Source organism: Barbus barbus (assembly GCF_936440315.1).
Source record: "Barbus barbus genome assembly, chromosome: 16".
NCBI lineage: Eukaryota > Metazoa > Chordata > Actinopteri > Cypriniformes > Cyprinidae > Barbus > Barbus barbus.
The window spans coordinates 23046157-23068890 of record NC_136744.1 but is presented as its reverse complement, the minus strand read 5'-3'; the positions used below and the strand labels follow the sequence as shown (position 1 = coordinate 23068890).

The following is a 22734-nucleotide window of genomic DNA, read 5'->3' as shown; positions in this document are numbered from 1 at the left end:
CAAGGATAGTAAAGCCTGAGATTTTTGACTTTGTGAGGACATTTGGCCGGTCCTCACAAGGGAAATAAATTATAAAAAATACAAAATGAAGTTTATCTTAAAATGTAAACATGCAAAAAGTCTCCTGTGAGGGCTAGGTTTAGGGGTAGGGTTGGTGTAGGGCATTAGAAAATATTGTTATGTCAGTATAAAAACAATAGAAGTCTATGAAATTCCTCACAAGTATAGTTAAACAAACGTGTGGGTGTGTGTGTGTGTGTGTGTGTGTTTGACCAATAAACATTCTGTGAGACCAGCTGATCCTCGAAAAACCCGCTAACAGCATCAGAACGGAACACCACCGCCACCTGCTGGACCTGTGGAGCACCGAATCACCAGCGGGACAAACACCGAACATCACGGATGAGTTTTTCTGAAAATTCTCAGCGAGCATAGCTTCCAGGAACCACTTGTACGTTAACGGTCACAAACAGATTAACAGAGAATAAAAGAAAAAACAAGTATGTGCAGATAAAACACACACACACACACACAGGTGCCCTTTAATTATCAAATATCAGTCTGCTATAGTTTGATAGTGAAATGGAAAATATTTAATCTTTTTGCAAAGGAAATAAAATTATTTTGAAACTTTAAATGAACTTTGGAAAAGGTGACTAAAACTTTCGGTTTCATAACACCAGAGTACTTGAGACAATATGAAAGAGAATTCTTTGTTAAATAAAATTATTTCATATTCATACTGCTAATTAGCCTACATGGTTTGATATTATTCAGATTTAATAAGGCATAAGCAAATAGACTTTAAGCCCCAAAATAAAACCTCATTATCAGAAATAAGTTTGCATTCCCAAAAGAAAGAGATGCATATTAAAAAAAAAAAGGTAGATATTTCAAATTTTTTATTTCACTACATTTTTAACTTGTTTCAACATGTAGTTAAAAATGACAAGCTTCGTTCAAGCTTTTTATTTATGTATTTATACGTTTTTTAATTAATTAAGGACACATTAATTCCATTCCATTCCTTTTTTTACTTTATCAAAGAATCTTGATAAAATATATCAGTTTCCACAAAAATAGGCTATTGAGCTGTACAACTGTTTTCAACGTTGATAAGAAATGTTTCTTGAGCACCAAATCAATGGATCATGAGACACTGAAGACTGGAGTAATGGCTGCGTGCTGGAAATTCAGCTTTGCTGTTATAAGAATAAAGATGATATGAGTCATTTTAAACCTTAATAACAGAGTAATGATATTACAGTCTTTACTGTATTTTTTTATTAAAAAATAAGGAATTTTTGCAAAAACTCTATAAAATCCTTTTGACTTTTGAACAGTGTACATATAGAAACGATCACACAATTTAGTATATAAATGTTTCCAATTACAAAATAAAAAATAATTAAAAAAAAGATCATTGATTTTGAAATCGGGTGTATGAGCCCTAAAAAAAACCCTGGAGAAAGAATAATGTCAGCTTGTCTATTACTAACTCATTTAATCGTAGAGCCTAATATTTACCTGTCTATGTGGCAGGCCAGTCTGCTGTCTGTCCTGTGAGTTGGAAAATAAACACAAAACCATCATGTATACAACTGTGCAAAAACAACCACAACAGTGAAAATGCAGAGTAATTCATCTAATAAGTATACGTACGACCTTACGAAACAATCTCATTTCTGTATGAGTAACATTAAAAAAGACATATTATTATTATTATTTAGTCATTTAGCAGACGCTTTTATCCAAAGCGACTTACAAATGAGGACAACAGAAGCAATCAATTGTAGTATTAAAACAACTAAAAACAGATCCAAAACTAAAAAGTAAAACTTTATGAATACTACCTATACACATTTTAAAAATAAAGAAATTAAATAAAAATGACAAATGCATACAACAAAATTTCAAAACTTAACATTTAAATGAAAAACAAAAAATAAAGCTAAAAACAATTCAAAATATTGAAGAACAAAAGGTATGAGTATAATAAAGATTCTAACATAACACTACGCCAAACACCAAAAAAAAAAAAAACATATATATGTACAACCACACACACATACAAACATATACTGTATATACATACACATTTATCAATATATATATATATATATAAACGGTGTCCTCCGAAAGTATTGGAACTGTAAAGACAAAATTGCTCTGTTGGCTGTGGAGTCAAGACATTTACAAATATGATTAAAAGATGAATATGAGACAAAACTACAGAATGTCTCATTTTATTATGTTTCAACACACAGATGTTTTACCAGCTAAGAAGTTCAGCACTTTTAGAGTTTCATCCCTCTATCTGATGTGAGCATAAGTATTGGGACAGTTGCCTCACAGGTCTTTCTAAGTGATCAGCTGTGTCCTGTTGCATTAATTCTTCAGATATTAAAAGCAGGGAATGTGTCGTATCAGTTATATCCATTACTTCTGTATTCTGAATCCTGCAATCGATGATGACACACACAAACCAGGATGAAGATGAGGGAGCTGACTTTGAGAGAAAAGCAAGCAATTTGGATGCTAAAAGAAAAGAGGAAGTCAGTTAGAGCTCTAGCAAAAACAAAGGGCATGGAGAAATCAAGAGTTTGGAAACCACTAACAACGACCTGATCGGCTGAGAAAACAACAGTAGTTGATGACAGACAAATCATAAAAGCTGTGAAAATGAATCCTAAAAGACGTGTCTGTAAAATCACCAACAACTTCCAGAAAGCTGGGGTGATGCTCTGACAATTTACTGTCCTCAGCAGACTTTGACACAGAATTACAGATGCTACACAGCAAGATGCCAACCTCTGACCAGCACCAAAAATAGAAAGGCAAGAATAGAGTTTGCAAAAAAGCACAAAGGTGAGTCAGAAGAGTTTTGGAACTGTCTTTATGGACCGATGAGATAAAGATGAACCTTTATCTAAGTGATGGGAAAGCAAAAATGTGGAGAAAAAAAGGGAACTGCAAATGATCCCAAGCATGCAGCCTCATCTGTAAAGCATGGTGGAGGTGGTGTCATGGCATGGGCATGCATGGCTGCCTCTGGAACAGGTCCTCTCAACTTTACTGATGACTTAATGTATGATGACAGTAGCAGAATGAATTTGGAAGGGTACAAAACCATCTTGCCTACCAAAATTCAAGAAAATGCCACCAGATTAATTGGGAAGTGCTTCATATTGCATCAGGACAATGACCCAAAACACTCTGCCAGTTCAGTCAAGGAATTTATAAGGGCAAAGAAATGGAAAGTCTTAGATTGCCCAAGTCAATCTCCAGATTTAAATCCGATTGAACATGAATTTCACCAGCTGGAGAGGAGAGTAAAGGCAGAAACTCCCCAAAACAAGCAACAATTGGAATTGGCTGCATTAAAGGCTGGGAAAAGTATTTCAAAGGATGAGAGCAAGAGTCTGGTGATGTCTATGGGTCACAGACTCACTGCTGGGATTGTGCGCAAGGGATCTGCAACTAAATAATAGCTTTTAATCTTTTATATCTGCCTTATGTTCAACTGTCCCAATACTTATGCTCACATCAATGAGTGATGAACTCTAAAAGTGCTGTTCTTTTTAATTTCCATTTAGTTTGTTGAAGTATTAAAATAACTCAAATTAAATAAAACTAAAACTTAATAAAAGACCTATACAGATATAATAAATTCAGACATTATTTAACTAAAAATAAAATAGATAACAAATACAAATGACAGTAGTTTATCATTAATCCTAAGAAATAACGCTACCAAACACACATGCTAAATACAACAACTTACACATAGTAAAAAATGGTTATAAAAACTGAAACAGAAGTGAAATAAGTAGAAAAGAGGAGAAATCAAAAGTGATAACTGTCACTAATATCCTTTGGAGTCTATGGTCTTTACACTCGTCGGTCATCACACCACAACTGCCCGGTAAACTAAGCTTTTTTTATACCATCTAACAAAATACTAATTGAACTTAGCTGGACACACTTTCCTTATTTTTCCAGAACAAATGGCCGAACAAGCAGACACTGACAAGATAAACGCCATAACATATCCAACACCATTAACATAGGGCACATGGATTTTTTGTGTGTATTTTACAATTAAACATTTTTTCTAAATTAATCAGCTGTTAATGTTGAAGTTATACAGTTAGCCGATATCAACAAAAATCACTTTATGATGTAGGCTATGTCGCCCTCTGCTGTGTGACACGGAAATAAAAATTGTGAATTAGATTCCTGTGAAAATTGTATGTCGATAGTATATTCTTGTCCTTTTTAGTAACATTTTTAAATCTATTATTCTTAGCTTGTACATAGAATAAGTTGTTTAAAATATATTGTTACTGCCTCCTTTCCAAGTTCTGAATGATAATCTGTGTGCCCAAAACAGAAGGGCCTTGATGAGCCATTCACAACCTTGGCAAAGTGAAGACTAATGTTGTTTTCTGTCTCTCTTTGTCACAGTTTACAATCAGGGAGATACGACGGCTCCAAAGAGACACTACAGATGTGAGCGGCACGACCTGGACATCAACATAAGAACCACTTCAGTTTAAGTGGCAAATTACAACTAATCTATAATAAAAGAGGAGCAGTAGTAGTAGTAATTTATTACATAACATGTTGTCTGCTGCTATTAGCCTGTCCAAAAAATAAAGAAATACTTCATATTTTCAGATCAGGAATTTAAATTGTTTATCAGGGTAATTAAATATGATTCAATGTGATTCAACAGGATTGTGTTTAATAAAATTTGAGAACGTTGAAACAGTTGTAACCTATATTAATTACTGTGTTATTTATGAACAACATCAGAAAAGAATGATTCATGGGATTATCTGGAACATTTATGAAGCACGTTTCTTTAAAGTACTGCAGACAAAAACAACAAGACCAATTTAGTTACAAATGAAGGTACCTTTTATTGCAAACATTTGAGGACTTTGGCACCTGCAAGGCACAGAATACACTGTCATGAGTGAGCGAATGAGTCGAATGGGTCTGCAAAAGAACTGAGGGAAATAATTTTCACATAGGGAATTCCTTTCACAGAAAGGACAAAGTCTAGCTGCAGACACAAAGGGTAAACAGTACATTGAGCCCATGTATGATCGGCTGCACACAGAACCGATGCAAGTGTTCAGACACCATGAACTCCAACAGCAACCAAAATTAAAAGACGGCTTGGCCATTTCAAATTCATTGCTGCCATTCAAAGGGGCGAAGAGGTGAATGTGAAGACGGGTGAGAGTCTCTATAGGTACTGCATTAATGTTCAGCAGAACGCACAAAGTCATGACACGAAGGCCCACATGCACATGAGCTTTTAAGTGCTGTTCATCCAAACCACCCATGCAAAAAAAGAGGAGCTTTTAATTGGAAGTGGGGTTTATCTGCACTCATTCTTCATCTTTAGAGTCTACCTTCCTTTAAATTGAATATACATACACTCTTTTTTGTTTAAATGGAATAATTGCATGTTGCAACCTTTACATAAGGTTTCTAATACTGTCTCCCATTAACAGCTTAATACTGACAGTCAACACACCATTAAAACACACACACACACACACATAGCAGTCTTTCTTTATAAAATTACAAAGAAATAAACTTCCAGTTTGACAAATAAACAAAATCATCAGATGCATAAAGAAAACGGGAAACTCTAAAGGAAAGTCTATGGAAGACTGATTTTTCCCCCCTTGGTCAGCAACAGTATCGGCTGTGTGCAAACGTCTCTAAATCAAGAGCCTCGGCGGCCTGAAATCCCATCAGTCGTTCATCCTGAGGGGCGGCACACCCGGCACTGAGCCCTCTGATTATGATGCTCACATGATTCAGTTACCACAATTCCAAAAAGCTCATTAGGTTTAGTGTTATTCTTGGAGTCAAGACTGGGGCGCTTCCTTGGAGATGAGGGTGGAAGCAAACAGGAGTGCAGAAACTTTAGTTTTATGTTCTGAGAACCTGCATAGTGAATTCAAGGCACTACGGGTTTACTTAGGGCAGCACACACACACGCACAGTCTTTTGGATACTTTGGTAAGGCAGATTTTTCTAGATTTTAGTATTTTGGCATTAGGATATTGCAGATTTTCTTGCTTGTTTTGGATACACACGCACACATGTACTAAATGACCTTAAAGGGATAGTTCACGTTGAAATGGCAAAATCTGTCACTTAACTCAGTCATTCCAAGTCTATATAATTTATTTTCTCTTCTGTGGGACACAAAAGGAGATGTTTAGCAGATTGTTCACGCAGCTCTTTTCCATATATTGAAATTAAATGGTAACCAGGGCTGTCAAACTTCTAGAAAAAAGAGAAAAAGCAACATAAAAGTAGCACCATCCATTCATAAAGATACTATATGTCTTTAGAAGATCTGAAATATAGACCTTAATCAGGGTAGATGCCATATTGAATTTAAATGGATAGTTCACCCAAAAATTTTCACCCTCCTGTAATTTCAAACCTATATGACCTGTATGGAACACAAAATAATTTATTTTTAAAAAATGCTGGCAACTATACAGTTTTGGTTCCCATTGCCTTCCATTATATGGACAAAAAATACAATGGGAAAACAAATCAATGGGAACCTAAACTGTTTGATTATCAGCATTCTTCACAGTATCTTCTTTTGTGTTCAGCAGAAGAAAAAAAAATGCATACAAGTTTGGAACAACATTAGTGAGAGTAAATGTTTATCCTGTTTGGATAGACATGGATGAAAACGAGGCTCTAAGTGATAGACTTACAATCTTCAAAATGGCACACACTGTATAAAGTTCCTAGATCATGTGGAATTCTTACAACTCACAACTTTCAAAAGTTTGTGTGTTCTTAAAGTGTTTTTATGTTACTAAACAAGAGCACAGTCCATTGAACACACTGTACTTTTATCCCTTGCAACCTCGTTTTTATTCCTGCCAAAATAAAATGTCACTACCAGGACTAAGATCTATAGCATAGAAGATTTACGACTTATGACACTTTTTTTTTCTTTCTTTTTTTTTAATTGTACCAGCGTGGAAAAGTGCAACCAGCACGGTTATAAGAATTTCTCTTTTTGTGTTCCACAGAAGAAAACAAGCTGGGTTTGTACTGACGAGACTTTCTGTTATTCCGTTTACTATCCTTTTAATTTGTTCTGGGGCTCTTTTCAATACTCTCTGCCTTAAACCACAAACTCTGGTTCTGCTTCGGTGGTTAAGTGTTCTGTGGTCAGATCTTCTCTGTTCAGATCCAGAGAAAAATACTTGCTGGTTCTCTTGATGGGAAACGCATGTTGGTTATTCCGGATGCCTGAGCACTGATCTGCAAGTCCCTGGTACCCACAGCCGCCGACCGTGTCCCCGAGGTCTGGCTCGCAGCCAAACGTATAGCTATGTGCTGTGTCCTGGCAAAGCTCCGCCCACTCCTGACAGTTCTTCTGGAACAGACGAACATCATCCAGTGATTGGCTGTGCCGGTCTGCGGAGCTTTGGCCCTTGCTGCCCATCGCTGTCTAATAAAACGAAGACAATAAAACGCACGTCAGCACTTAGGAAACTAACAAGCCGCATTAAAACACAGAAATCACAGACTACACTAACTCTCAGCTAACCCTAAAATCTCAGAGAGCGGTTAGCTGTACACTCACATGAATTCACAGATGAGAAACGACAGTGCTGTTGGGTGTAGGGTAAGGCTGCCCTAAACAAATACTGTTAAGAGGAAGTGGGGTTACCAGCACTGTTAAAAGAGATTACAGGATTACTCAACAGAACGATGCAGCTCAAAATGCAGAGTGGATGTCCTTGGTTTGACTTCAGGGTTGAGACTGTCATTTAACTGCTGTAACGTGTTGTGTGTAAAGGTGTGCGTGTATAGGTGCACCTGGGGAAGACACTCGATGCTCTGGCCCCTCATTCTCACGACGGTCTCTGATGAGCTGGAGGTGGAAGAACTGACTTCCTTCACCACTAACCCTGAAATGCACAAACACAGACAACACACATGCATCATTAATAATCATTTTCTCTCAGACATTTGAAAGTCACTAGGGTCAACGATTCAAACTCCACCGCCTTTAAGTTCTTGTCAATTAAGACGAATGGATTCTCATACTTTCTTTAGTGACTTCCAATGATTATTTCTAGGACTCTTTCTTGACATTTCCAGCCATCCATTATTACTGGATATAGATTTTTTTTTTTTTTATAAAGCACCCAAAAAGACCAATTTCTAGTCAATAAAATGTTTTAGAGCAGAGCATAAATTGCCATGGCTTTTGGGAATTTGTCAATCTCCAATGACTTTTCCAGGTCTGAAAATCATCATTTCAAAATTTGACTGACAAAATGACTTGGAAAGGTGGCGCTAAAAGATCAAACTACAGCTAATGTCTGCCTCCAGAGATGACACAGCTTGAATTTATCCAGCTGTCAGCAGCAGGTGTGGTTGATACACCCAAGCCTTTAGAGATCATTATAATATGCTGATTTAGTGCTTAAGAAACATTTCTTATTATCAGCATTGAAAGAACCCCCCCAAAAAACAAAACAGCTGTGCTACTTAATAGATTTTGTGGAAACCATGATCAATTTTCTTACAGAACAAAATAGAAAGTTGAAAAAAATAAAAATAAACCTGCATTCAAACAGAAAAACAGAAATCTTAAAGGTGCTATAGAATGAAAAACTGTCTTTACCTTGGCATAGTTAAATAATAACAGTTCTGTACATGGAAATGACATACCGTGAGCCTCAAACACCATTGTTTCCTCCTCCTTATGTAAATCTTGTGAATAAAAAAAAAAAGACCACTGAAAAACAGGCGAATCAGAACGTAACAGACTGTTACGTAACAGTCGGGATCACTAATAGTTACGCCCCCAACATTTGCATAAACCCGCCCTTGTTCTAGGCCAGCCGCCAGCTGAACCATCAGACGTCCAGCAGGTATTGTGAAGAAACAAGCGAGGACAACACCGAAAATGGCAGACCATGGAAATAAATGTTATGTTCCAGGCTGTGCAGGGGATGTGAAGTGCAGTCTGTATTCAGAAAGGCACGGAAAACAAATAACGCGTTCTACTAAAACACGCAAGCCATTAAAGGGACATGGTTAGCTCCTTGCTAGCTGTAGCCTGTTACAGTACATAAGATTTAATTTACCACATAAACAGAGTAAGGAGAGATGCCTGAGGATGATGGCGAATGATTTACAGATCCTGAGCACCACTGACAAGCATCTGATCTTGTGAAATGTGTGGTAAGTACTGCTGCTCCATAGTATAAACAGAGTACATGCAATCGCGAATCTTGAAAGTGAAACTATAACGCGATCGACCGATCGTTCAAAAGCAGTTTCAGTGCCTCGCGTATTAATAACGGCTCCCTGATGCTCGCATCTTATATACAGTATAACTACCCGACGATATAACTGTGAGAGAAAGTATTTAAATATATATTTTCCTCCGTGTTTCCTTCTTGCTGTGAGCTACTGAAATGAGTTGCACTGTGAAACAGCTAATCAGAGCAGAGCTCAACATTGAGCAGCACTGTGAAACAGCCAATCAGATCAGAGCTCATTATTATTTATGACCCTGCCAAATAAGCCAATAACAGACCGTTTCATTCTAGGGAGAAATCCTAGGGTTGTAAATGGACTTGTAAAATCATTTCTGGAGATTTTTTGCCCTTACCTAAGCTACATACCTTCTATCTAGATAGCAGAGGACAATTTAAAATACTGTATCAATGCATTCTATGGCACCTTTAAGCAACATTATAAATGTCTTAACTGTAACTATTGATCGATTTAATGTATCCTTGCTGGAAGTATTAATTTCTTTAAAAAGAAAAAAAAAAGAATGGTAGTTGTAATATTATTACTAATATAATACAATATAATATATGCTTGTATATACCGGAGCATCCATTGTTCTGTGCTGACAGCATGTCCTCTGTGATGTGAATACACAGTTCCTGGTTGAGATCTAAATCGTGAAGATCTTCACAACTTTTCGGCTCATCAACCAACATCTCAATCTCTGAAGAAACACAAACACACAGAGACTCTGAGCGCTGAAACTGCTACTGCTTCAGTACTAAGACTAGTACAAATGAGATTTGATCAGTGCACCCATTTATCATACAGCATTTATTATTGATACTGTTATTACTAATATAATGAGCCTGTAAGTTACAAATACTAGCTGTCAGAAAAGTGTCATATGCATCTATGTGTGTCTCCCCTACCATCTTCATCCAGGCAGTGCTCCTTGCTGCTGCTCTCGATGCCAGATGTGTGTGTGCTGGCATGACTGGTGTTGGAAGACGAGTGTGTTCTCAGCGGTCGGTGGGGTGTGTTCGTAGGTGTTCGGAAACTGTCGGTGTCAACGCCGGATGTACGGGAGCTGCCATGACTCATGGTGGAGTGTCGTGAAAAGGGATTGGGTCGTGACGTGCTGCCTGCACTGCTGCCGCTGGCACGTGAACGCTTCTCCAAATGATCCATGTCCGCCTCCAGAGCGTCGCTGATATATGACTCCCTGTACTGCTTCTTTTCTGAGAACACACAGTTTAATAATGTCAACCATATGCTCGGGGTCCTTTGTAAAACAAAACAATAACACTTCCATGACAACACAAGTAAAGAAAAAGAAAATTTTATTCTTCTGAGTATGTCCACGTTTGTAAAGTCATTTAATTTTTATCAATAGTAATATTTTCAATCATGAATTATACACTGAAAAAAACTGATTTCGCTCAGAATTGCTAGACATTTCACAAATAATTACAAAGAAATGGCAAGTTAACATTGAATTAAACAAAATGTTGTGGTAGAAAGACAAATAGTATTTTTCTGTAAAATGAATTCCAATAATCTTTATTTACATTTAAATTTCAATAATTAGCTTAAGAAATGTTCTCATTCCAGCAAATTTATTATACATATTCTCAAGATACCTTCATTTTCCTCCAGTCGTCGAACCTGTTTCAGCACAGGCTGTAGGTTCATATACAATCGGTGGCTGTTGCTGAGCAGCTGCAGGAGGTGTCGTGAGCGCAGAGGACAGCCTGTGTAGTAGATGAGCTTCCTGGCTGAAGGCAAACCATCAGGAAGAATCTCAAACCTCTTCCCCTGTGGACAGGAAATGAGTCAATGGTCGATTCCTCTGAAAAGTGTAAACGCTGTAACCCTAAAGGCACAGAATTATATACTACAACTTCAAATCATACTAATAAAGCACTGTAATACTGACCACAAACACCAGTTTCCCCACGTTGGTCCAGGGGAAATCATACAAGAGTTGCCTGACAGTTCCCACATTCTAAAAAAAAAAAGTGACCATCACTACATAGAGATCACAATGTATAAGAGCTACATTTTATACAACTTGCTGTGTATCTTCAGTAAGTGTTCAAACAGCATACCTGAAAAATCTGAATCCCACGTAAGGTCAGTCCCAGAGTTAAAGAAGCATCCAGTTCTTTCTTATCCTGACCCCCCCCAAAAAAAAAAAAAATTCACATTGTTGAAAAATCAGTCTGTATGCACACACACGCGCACATACACAAACTGAGTCAATAGTTCTTCTCTGACCTTGTAAAGGCGGTAATAATGAACAGTCACATCATCCAAGAGCGCTGCTTCCTTTATGTATTTCAGCTGGGCCTCTGATGCCGTAAGAGCAAACTGCTCTTTGTGCATGTTTGGGATATGACGGAGAATATAGTCACATCCTCTCTTCGCAATTACCTAGAAAGGATAGAACCAGAACAATAATAAAGCACACCTTCTGACTGATAAATGTACATGATTTTCCAGTTATACTTAAAAATAAATTAAAAAGATAAGAACAGCATTTAAATTTGTAACAATATACACAACAGTTGAAAAGTTTCAGAGTCCATTTTTTTCTTTTTTTGAAAAATGTAATACTTTTATTCAGCAAGGATATGTTCAATTGATAAAAAGTGACAGTAAATTTATATTGTTCGAAAAAGCTTTTTATTTGCGGTTCTGTTTTTCATAAAAAAGAATCCTGAAAAAAGTATCACAGGTTCCAAAAAATATTAAGCAGCACAACTGTTTATAAATCAGCATATTAGAATGATTTCTGAAGGATCATGTGACACTGAAGACTACGCCTGATGAAAAGCTTTGCCCCCACAGAAATAAATTATCTTTTTAAGTATATTATATATATAGTATATTAAAATAGAAAAACATTATTTAAAATTGTTATAATATTCACAATTAAATGTTTTACAGTTTTATTATACAGTTTCTCTATTCAGTTCATCTATTGGCAGGTTTAGTCAAAAGTTAACCCACTGCAGATTTGTTTTTTTAACTCAAGCAACTAAAACTGGGGAAAAAATAAGACAGATATACAGATGTAATACTAGTTGTCAACCTTGGCTCTTGAGATGTCCCTGATCACTTAACATTCATAAAAACACAAAGATCATCTTCACAGTGCTGTCAGAATCTCTCAGAGTTCAACAGCACAGTCTGAGTTTATCTCTGACTGCACCATCCTGCAGTAAAGCAGTGTCTCACACCATGTGAATCCAGATGAGAGCACAGCTCAGCAAACCTAAAGCTAATGCACCCAAGATTCTTTTTAAAAGCTTTCGACTATTTTTAACCTCGACCCTCTACATGCACCGATGAACAAAGCGTCTTTTTACAATAGGTTCTGTTCAATTCAGGGACAGCACAGTGCAGCCCATAAACCACACACAGAGGGTAGTTGGAGCATACGCACATTTAACAGGTTTGATCTGCATAATGATTCATCAGGAAGCCATTTAATGGGGTGCTGCTGAGTAGACTTACCCAGGAGGGAAAATACGCTTCCGGTTGGAAATAGGCACCAAAGTGTTTGTTCCTTTTGAAGTTTCCCAGGTCAGCCTGCAGCGCAAATGCAGCCATAAGGAAATAAGCCTCTTCTCTTTGGATGCACTGAGACTGCAGTACCTGCTTCCGCAAGTGCCAATAGTAATAATACCGTGCCACGCGATCACTAAAAGACATACATGGAACATATTCATTCATTTTTCAAAAATAATTGAAAAATACAGTAAAAACAGTAATACTGCAAAATATTATTACAATTAAAAACTGTTTCCAACTGTATCATTTTATTGTGATGGCAAAGCAGAATTTTCAGCAGTCATTAATTCAGTCACATGATCTTTCAGAAATCATTCTAAGATGGTAATTTGGTGCTCAAGGCACATTTTATTACTCTCAATGTTGAAAACTGTTATGCTGCTTAATATTTTTGTGGAAACGGTGATACTTTTTCTGAATTCTTTGATAAATAAAAAATGAATAATTTTGGAAATGTCACTTTTGATCAGTTAAATGCATTTAATCTTACTGGCCCAAAACTTTGGTATTGTATGGTACTGTAGATATGCGTGTGTCTCACCTTATAAGTCTGCCGTTTTCAACATAATACTGTGCTCTGAAGTGAACAATCATAGGAGGTCCAAACTGGTCAATTCCCTGCAGTTGCCAAAAATTCAGTCAAAATGTGCAACAACAAAAAGTGTTTTTTTTTCCCAAAAAAGGTTTTTAACTCTGTGTGCTTGATACCTTGCTGGCTTCCCGTTTCCACTCTTTTGGACAATATTTAGACAGTTTCTGTCCCAGTTCCGTGTATATGTGTTCATTGTCTAAGAAAAAAAAAGCACAATTATAACACTGAAACACACATGCATTTAGATCTTTAATGTTTGTGTATATATCTGTAATGGATAATGAGGAAAAAGTCGGTAAATTCCAGCATCTGGACAGGACCAGAAAATACATAACCCGCAGACTGTGTATTATCTCAATACCTGCATGGTTATTTAATAGTTCAGTTAAGAAATGGACATACAACTTTGATATTTGAGTTGAAATGATTTAATCATGAGACTAAAGACATTAAAGAAAGATAAAGAAGACCCAAAACCCGGGACGCCTGGTATAATCAATACAGTGTGCATCCTTAATATTAAAATATGTGAACACAGAACTGACAAATCAGAATCAAGCACAGAGAGCCATGTAAAGTCTGTAATGTTGTTTTTAATAAACAAGTCAGACCGTAATAAAGTATAAAGCCGTTTTAGCCCATTTGTATGTGTGCGGTAGTGTTTTTGTGCCTTACTCTGAATAACACTGAGGCCGAACAGGTGGCAGTCCTTCAGCCTGAGCAGATCACAGACCTGCACCAACAACTCCTGACAAACAGTCTTAACCTGAGAGAAAAGAATAGATGTATTAAAGAGAGAAAGGCTATACTGCGCATGTCTCAGTAGTGGGGAATGGGAAACAGGTTTCACTTATCAATGGAAATTTTTATATAATTTTGCTTTCTGCAACATTGGCCCTAAAAAGTTGCTTCTCAAACTCTTACCAAACTGTGAAATTACAAGATATATTTTTACAATATTCATTTGTGAACAGATTACGCTTCAAATGCAAGACCACAACATCCAAGCAGGACCCAAAACGGCATGTTTAGAACCTGTTGCCCATCAACAACAATCCTTGTATATCATACAAAAAGATAAATCACAGGAAGCTGTGTTGTCTTAAAGCAATCAACAATGGTGTGTGTCATTGAATGCATGGCGCTTTACTCACACTGACTATTACATTGAGCGTTTCATCATTCGGGAGGAAAACACACACACACCGGCGGTCCTGCATCGTCTTGTTCTTGTGGAAAGTCAGTTTGCTCATGTTTGAGAGGCTGCAGCCTGTAGATTTGTGCCCCTCACTGGAGCTCCACCCCTGAGTACCTCCCAGTCAAGATGGGATCACAAAAAAGACATAGATACATACACACACACATACACACACACACACACAATCAGACCCTGTGATCTGAGAAACTCAACCTGACTGTTTCAAACCAGCAGTTTCTCCTGGATCAACACACAATCACACCACAAAAACACAGAGCAGCCCCAGTGTCCGATTCTGAAAAAGAGAGAAAGACAGAAATAAATGAATTCAATGAGAAAACATTCCTGTTGGACAAGTATTTCACATAAATATTAGAAAGGACAAATCTACTGGATTTTGTAGGGAACACAAGAACTGCACCTCTGGATTTCTTCTTTACAGTACAGATGTCAGAAATCAAGGAAAACTGTTTTTGATAGTGATGAACAGCTGTGAGTACATAACACACTGCAAACACACATTCTGTGCTCTTCATTTGTATTTAGGTAGAAAATATGGTGCACTACATTTTATTGTCATTTTCAACATCCTTATATAAAGGATAATTTGATTCTAGATATCTCTCTGTGATTCTAGATATTTTTGGGACATAACATCTGCTTGCACAGACATGAAACACTAACATACTATCGCTCTCTGCTTCTATCAGTATCTGTGATATGAGCACATAAACATCAAATGTTATCTCTCAAATTTAAAGGAATATTCCAGGTTATTTGTATGTACCACAAGCGTGTACCATCCAAATGAATAAGTCATCAACACAGACAATTTCTTCAGTATATCAACTAACATGAAACACTATTATGTTGAAATTACATTTTTGAATATAAGCTCAAAAAAAACAATAAGTCACTTTCCCATCACATTCTGCTGCTATCTATACAATGGGCTAAAAATATACATTACAAAAATCTAATAAGGAATCAGTTTACAATTGATTTTAGTTTTAGCAAAACAAAGTTAACCACACTACTTTAAACTATTTTCTTCAAAACCTATTTTTTTCCCTTAAGTTTACTGCCATTTGGCCCCAACAACTGATAATAAAATATTCTTTGTCGTTTGTGGAACCGCCTATGCACTGCTATGTTATTTTCTCAGCTCGCTTGGCTGGTCTTTATTAAAGCTTTTTCTATTGTAACATTAAAAGAAATCATTTCAGCAAGTATACATTGGAAAAATGTCAGGCAAAATGCAAAATGGAGTAGTGAGAAAATTTTGCATGAGTGAGAGACAGAGAGAAGAGGAAAATGTGCAGCAGTCAGGAGAATTCCACCCAACATCTGCTTCTCATTCCAACAATAGAGGCCTTTGATTCTCACACATACACACACACACACTCAGCTACACGTACTACAGATGTGTGATGTTCAGATTCATACATCAGAAGACAATGACGTGGATTTTGGCTTTTCGTGTTATGGTTAGGAGATCATAAGGGATTGACTTATAGGTTGCTAGAATCATTGCCTACACTAGTTAAAAGGAAAGCAGGCAAACAGCCCAAAGGAGCTCAATAACAGCCCTAAAGTCATATAATCTATGACGTGAATGATTAAAGTTAATTTTAAGCTGGTACTGTTGAGCAGGATGAAAACAGAACGGAAGAGAGGATTGCATGAATCCACATTTGTCAGGATGTGTGACGTTATGTGTGACGCTATATGTGGCATTTCTTTGCTGAAAAGATGGAGAAACTTCCTGTATAATTTTTGAGATGAAAACAAACCACATGCATATAAAGTCCCAGTCACAGACAGTTATCATCTGCTACAGTATTAAGGCCTCTGTTACGCCTGTCATCCTGCTACCGCCTCGTTTTGCCTTCAGGGATCAAATCTTACCTTATCTTTAAAGACGACTGCTGAAGTGCTGGGGTTTAGTTTTTACGAGCCACCTTACATCATCCACTGCGCTTTTACCTCTCAGAATGGAAACATCTAAAACCCATGTAGACAGAAAAGCCTTACAGCAAAGTTGAGGAAAATGTACCAAGAAAGTTCCAGTAAAAAAACTAGTAAGCAAACATGGAAGTACGAGAGGTAAGGAAATGCCACTGATAGGTGGAATCTGCATGTCCAGACCTGCTCAGACACTGTTGGTCCACAGTTATTTAGTGTGATTGTAATCCCAGACACATTCCGCTTTTCACATGCACTGAACTGTTTCTTTATGGCACAGCAGAAGACACAACTAGAGGAGATCATCTGAACACATCTGTACACCTGTTATTAAATCCATTGTATTAAGTTCTTAATTCATTGAAGAAAGCAGATACGTTCTCCTTACACAAAAGATACGGAAGGGCCTTTGGAAAAGGAGGGTTTAAAGTCCAAAATAAAAGAATTTAATAAAGGATTTAAAAAAAAAAAAAAAGAAGAGGAATATGGAGTGTATAAAACAAGTAAACAGTTCAGCTGGAGGTCATTTGATACACTTATGCTTTCTGCCAGCTATGACACAGCTTTTTACTAATAACAATAATATTGGTAGTAGTGTTTTTTTTAGAAGCAAACATCAGGACAAATCTTCCAGCAATATGTTTCAAAATAATGCTTTTTCCCTTTCTTAAAAAAAAATACATTTAAGGCTAATAAAAAGAAAGTAAAATGAACCAGAGGGAGACAAAATATTGTTTGAATTTTATGATTAACTATATTTAAATAACACACACACACACACACATCCACCCACAAACCTATACAAAGGACACCAGAAGGACGTGATGTGCTCATAATGTCAATCGGCAGTAAACCTGTATGAGTTTGGGCTAATTCAGATGGAGTAAACACACAGATTAATTTCAATGTGACCTAATTTCATGTTAAACCATTTTTAACCACACCTGTATGAATTATTACTAAAAAGATCATAGTCATTTTTTTCTCTTTGAACTTTGGCTTTGAAGCATTAAGATTCTTTTTAATGAAGACTTTAAGACAAAATAAAATAAAGACTTTGTATATGATTAGATGATTATTATAGTGAACATAAGTAATCTGTCATATACAAAAGCTGATGACAAACATCTATATCCGTCCTGTACACTACAAAAGTTTGAGGTAAGATTTTGAAGGAAATTAATACTTTTATTCACAAGAAAGGGTGCGTTATGATTAATAGTAACAAAGAAATTTATAAAAATCGTACCAATCCCATTTGAGATCACTAATCTTGATTAATCATTTCACATATGTACAGTACACATTATGATCAACATTGATTTTATTTGATTAAAGACTCCTCTTGCAACTCTATCCCCTGTGCATGTAACGCTGTGTGATGAATCAATTCTGAGTATATGCATCATAAGTTTACTTTGATTTATAAACATCTTTAAAATGATTATTAATGATTGCGCATCCAGATTGTTAACACAAGGGCTGCTGGCTGAATCTGGATAGGCATCATAACAGTACCACTGTGCAAGACACTGAACTCAAAGTAATGCTTTACTTTACATTTAAACATTATTTATACAGCCTCTTCACTGATATTCTGAGCAACCCCAGCTCATTAATAATCAAGTCAGATGATTTTACACAGAGACTATATTAACTAAAATATTTTACAGTACTTCCATCCATTCAATATAATTGTTAAGCAACAAACTCTGACATACTAACACACGCAAAGATCGCCATAACACAGATGTTAGAAAGGCAAATAATAAAGGCAACACAAAGAACTACATACAAACCACATTAAAAGGACTAGGGCGCTGCACACGCAATAACAACAACCCTACAAACAATAGCCGTGCCATCTTAACCTACCCAAGCGAGCCGGTAAACTTCATCTCTACCACTCCTACACTGCCACCGAGACGGCCAATCAGAATGCAAGCTTTCTTTTAAAATGTTAAAGAGCTACACTAAAAAAAGCATGTCATGTGAGAGATACAGTTTCTTCAAAGACGCAGCATGTTCATGAGGAGTGAGATCATGACGTCATGCTCATGCAGGTGCACAAGGAAGTTCAATATATTTGTCTCATAATTCATAAAGTTTGCGTCGATTCTGTTATTTTTCCTGTTTGTTACTGTGAAACTGCTTTGAAACAAAAAGTGCTTTATAAATAAATGTGACAACAACCATTTCGGAAAAATTATTCACTTGAGGATCAGAGAAGGTCACATAGACGTGACACAGACACTACCAATACCTGGATTATACGGTCTTTCTCAACAGCATTAATTAGGCAACCTGCAACCTTGTGTTTACAGTCCAGATACATAATCATGAAGCATTCTTTAAGGGGCATTTCCAAGTTAGCATAATCAGATGAGCCATTTTCTCCAGAATCACACGGACGGGTTAGACCAGAGATGGAAGAGGAATCTTTAGTCTCTCAGGAGAAATCTTTTTTTGAACATCTATTCTAGCTGCCTTCAGGCAAATTAGACTTCACGAACACACCTACAAACATGCACACATTTACACACACACATGAAGAGCAGCTCAGCAAAGAAAACATCCTGAGGCTAAAAAAAAAGAAAAGGAAAGGAAACAAAAGGAGAGCAGAAAATGCTTCCTGGCACCAAACCACCACAAACAAACACACAAAGCAAATTTAACCCTATGCCCGGCAAAACTAGACTTCATTATTCTTCAGGGCACGACACAGGATGTGACTACAGATCGACTCAGGCAAACCTGCATCAAAGCAAACACAAGAAAATATTCAATGACGAAGTCGATTTGACACGTACGATTGGAAGGATGGAATCCTACTCTGGGTAAAAATCACAAACACTGAGATTCAAATGATAAAATTACACAAACATTATGAGCGATCATTGAGTACATAAATTGTTTTAGTCAAGATTTGAGGTTGTTAAAAGAGCAAAACTAAAAGTCAGAAAATACAACTGACTAACAACTATTATTAATAAACTCAAAATTAATTTGATCTCCTAACAAGTTATTATTGAGGGGCCAATGAAATGATCCCCCTGCGGGTAACAAATAGAAAGACACATAAACCGTTCCAGAGACCGGTTTAGACCAACCTTACGCATTAAAGATTTTCAGTGCTTAGAGAAAATCACTGTAACACAAGAGAGGATAAACGTGAGACCCTTAAACACCGGTCGGTGTAGAGTTGCACTGGGCTAATATTAAACCCGCCCTGACCGCAAAAAGGAAATTGTGAACATTCCTGATTCCAAAAGAGACGAGGAGAGAGAGGGGGGAGAATAAGAATGAATCTTTTCGGATTCATGTCGTGTTGTGATGCAATTAATCTGCATGTCCCGTTGAGATTGACATCACTTCCTGAAGGTTTGGGGTCCCTGTGCTGTGCATATAAAAATTAACAGTAATTTCAAAATAAATCTATTAATGTCAGTGATTGTTATCCAGCATAGTAAACTTACTATTTATATTGGAGTCAATTTTAACACATTGTCAGAAAAAAAATACAACAACAACAATAAAATATACACTTAAAAAAAAAAAAAACTGACATCTACCAGTGTACACCAACCACACAAATGTAATATTTGTGTTTTATATTATTACGTAATATTGTCATAGCAGTGTTGTGAAGCATGTTTTACCAAACATAAAATTTTGTTTATATTAGTTCGCACAAGGTTCAATATCAGCACCCAATATTTTAATATTAAGAATGTTTATGAGATGCTAACAAGGGTCTCTGGGTTTTTCAAACCCCATAAAGAAGTAAACATGCCTATGATGCTCTAAAATGCTGTCTAGCACATCAGGTTTTGAGACACTTCCAACGGGTCTTATTACAGGAGACCTTAACTTGGACAAACCCCACATAACCCCAGGGTTATGTAGGCCATTGAGCTGACTGGGTGCTATAAACCAACCTAAGTACCAACACATTACTCCAAAAATAGCCAGGGAATGCCATATTATGGTCTAGAAGTAGTTGTATGACCTAAACGTGGATTTAAACAGTAGAAACTTACCATGGCAAACAAAGTTTCCGCCAAAATCTGTGTAACGTTAATATACCACGATGAAACAATGTAAGAAGCTTTCAGAATCTTTCCACTTCGTTGTGAAACATCTCATAACGTGGTGACTAATGCCAAGTGAGCACAGTTTTACTATAGTAGAATTAACTGTAGTAACAGGCTTCTTGGTGGAAACTAACTTCTCGTTACCATGGTAAATTTGCCAGGCAGAAAGCAAACACTGCTGTGTTTTGGTCAAGCTCCATCGGACAGCGTGCGCGAGCGCGTGTATGCGTGATTCTGCGGGCCAGCGCTGCCACGTACAATAAGTTATTTGGGAAATGCAAGACTAAACCCTCTCTAAACCCTGGCAGCCTAAACTTAGACGAAATTCTAAAGTTAAGACAACAAAACTCACCTTCTTGGTGACGGTAATGCCGCGTATTCCCAAACCCCTTCTTCCATGTAACTCTTGCTCTGATTCCTCTACTGCGCTCGCCACATAATCCCGAGCTGCGAACTCAACCCCATCGGGCTCCCCAACTCTCACAAATCACTACACATGTGGAGGGAATTTCCCAACCGTCTGTAGGAGGGGTGACAAACTCCAAAGGAATCGGCCGGAAACGCGTCTGCTACACGGCGCCTCTTTCCCTCAGTTTTTGAAAGTAACGCAGCGGCTGTGCTGTCTTTACATTTAACCAAGCGAGGACAAAACACCACCCCTCTGCAGCTGGCGTTGGTAGTGTCCACGGCTGCTCAGCATACCTTTCCCTCAGCCTGCAGGAGAACCGACGAATCCTGATACTAAAGCGAGGGATTGCATTATGAATATTAATGAGGTCCTGCAGACGTTGCCTAGTAACCCTCCTGGAGCGTCCAGTCACGTAGCTAAATTAATATTCATGAACCAAGCCTTCTCCACGGCAGGATTCCCCGATTCGCCAGCGGTCTAGCTCCCTTTGAGGTGCAGCCAATCACGTATGCGTTTTAGTCAAACGTCAGGTTACGTGATTAATATTCATTAACCAATCCCTCTCCCTAGTAGCCTACTGAGAACTGGAGCTCTTTTGCGCATGTAGCCTACTAGAAATGGATGCTATTGGAAAGCTGTAACTGAGGAGGGAGTGGACTGGAATAACCGTGCAGCGTTGCCAAATCATGGACATACACAGTTCCCTTGCGCATAGAGTGACTTTATTTTATGCGTTTTGTTTTTTCCCAATTTTGTCATCACTCTTTATATTTTTTTGTCTTAAAAATGTCTAAAATGTGCAGACCCAGACATAATCAAACACTTATGAATTTGCTTGGGGACTGGGAGAGGGGAGATTGCAGAGCATTTGTTTGGTCAAAAATCCGTCTAGAGCATGATGAGTGTGAATACTTTGGTTCATTTTTTTTTTCTAGAAGAGAAAAAAAACCATCTAAGGCTAGCCTACCAAAAGTGAATTTGCCAATGTTTAATTTAGGAGGAATAGAATCATGACAGAAAGGTTTTGAGCAGAGTTTAGGATGGAGGAATTAGGGTTAAGATTAAATTTTCTAAACTGTTTGGATTGGGATTACCCAGGTTTATTGTTTACACTGGAGTTAATATGCACCTTTGCTAAGTGAGAAGGTGTGAAGGGGAAACAAATTGAAGAGAACAAATTGAGACGGTTTCAGATCATGACCCTGTGTGAGATTCTCAAGAGTGTGAGAACACACAGGTTCATTGCTAGAGTGAGTGTTTGTCTTCATTCTAGCTGTGTGTGAATGTGAGGCCCAAACGTGTTGTTATGAGATTCCTCAGGATGAGTCCTTGATGTTAACACAATCACCCAGTAACAGAGGAGAACAAGAAGATCAGAATATTTTTTTGGTTTAACTAAAGTCTTAGAACTGTAAAAAAAAATTGTGTTAATTGAAATACAGCTAAAATAAAATAAATCAAACTGAACAGAAATATTCATTGAAACAACAAAAGTTAAAGTAGAAGTAATTACTAAAACTAAATCTGAAATAAATGAAATCTTATATATAGCCTATGAAGTCGTGGCCTAATGGTTAGA

General features: G+C 37.2%; 1 protein-coding gene across 2 annotated transcripts; it reads right to left on the bottom strand.

Annotated features, from left to right (window-relative positions):
• Positions 1-4903: 4903 nt before the first annotated feature.
• On the bottom strand, positions 4904-21489 carry LOC306881972 (FERM domain-containing protein 6-like). 2 transcript variants are annotated; one of them, XM_079436374.1, is made up of 15 exons: positions 21099-21462; positions 14644-14982; positions 14165-14255; positions 13606-13685; positions 13439-13515; positions 12841-13027; positions 11599-11754; positions 11430-11495; positions 11258-11326; positions 10962-11136; positions 10251-10559; positions 9920-10042; positions 7885-7976; positions 7649-7712; positions 7027-7513 (listed from the first exon to the last, which is right to left on the bottom strand). In XM_079436374.1, exons 2-15 carry the CDS (start codon positions 14740-14742, stop codon positions 7455-7457), a joined length of 1647 nt encoding a protein of 548 aa, XP_079292500.1. In that variant the 5' UTR covers positions 14743-14982; positions 21099-21462; the 3' UTR covers positions 7027-7454. The 2 variants fall into 2 exon arrangements, with proteins under 2 accessions (XP_079292499.1, XP_079292500.1); XM_079436373.1 differs by lacking the exon at positions 7649-7712 and having other exon boundaries at positions 4904-7513; positions 21099-21489.
• Positions 21490-22734: the final 1245 nt, after the last annotated feature.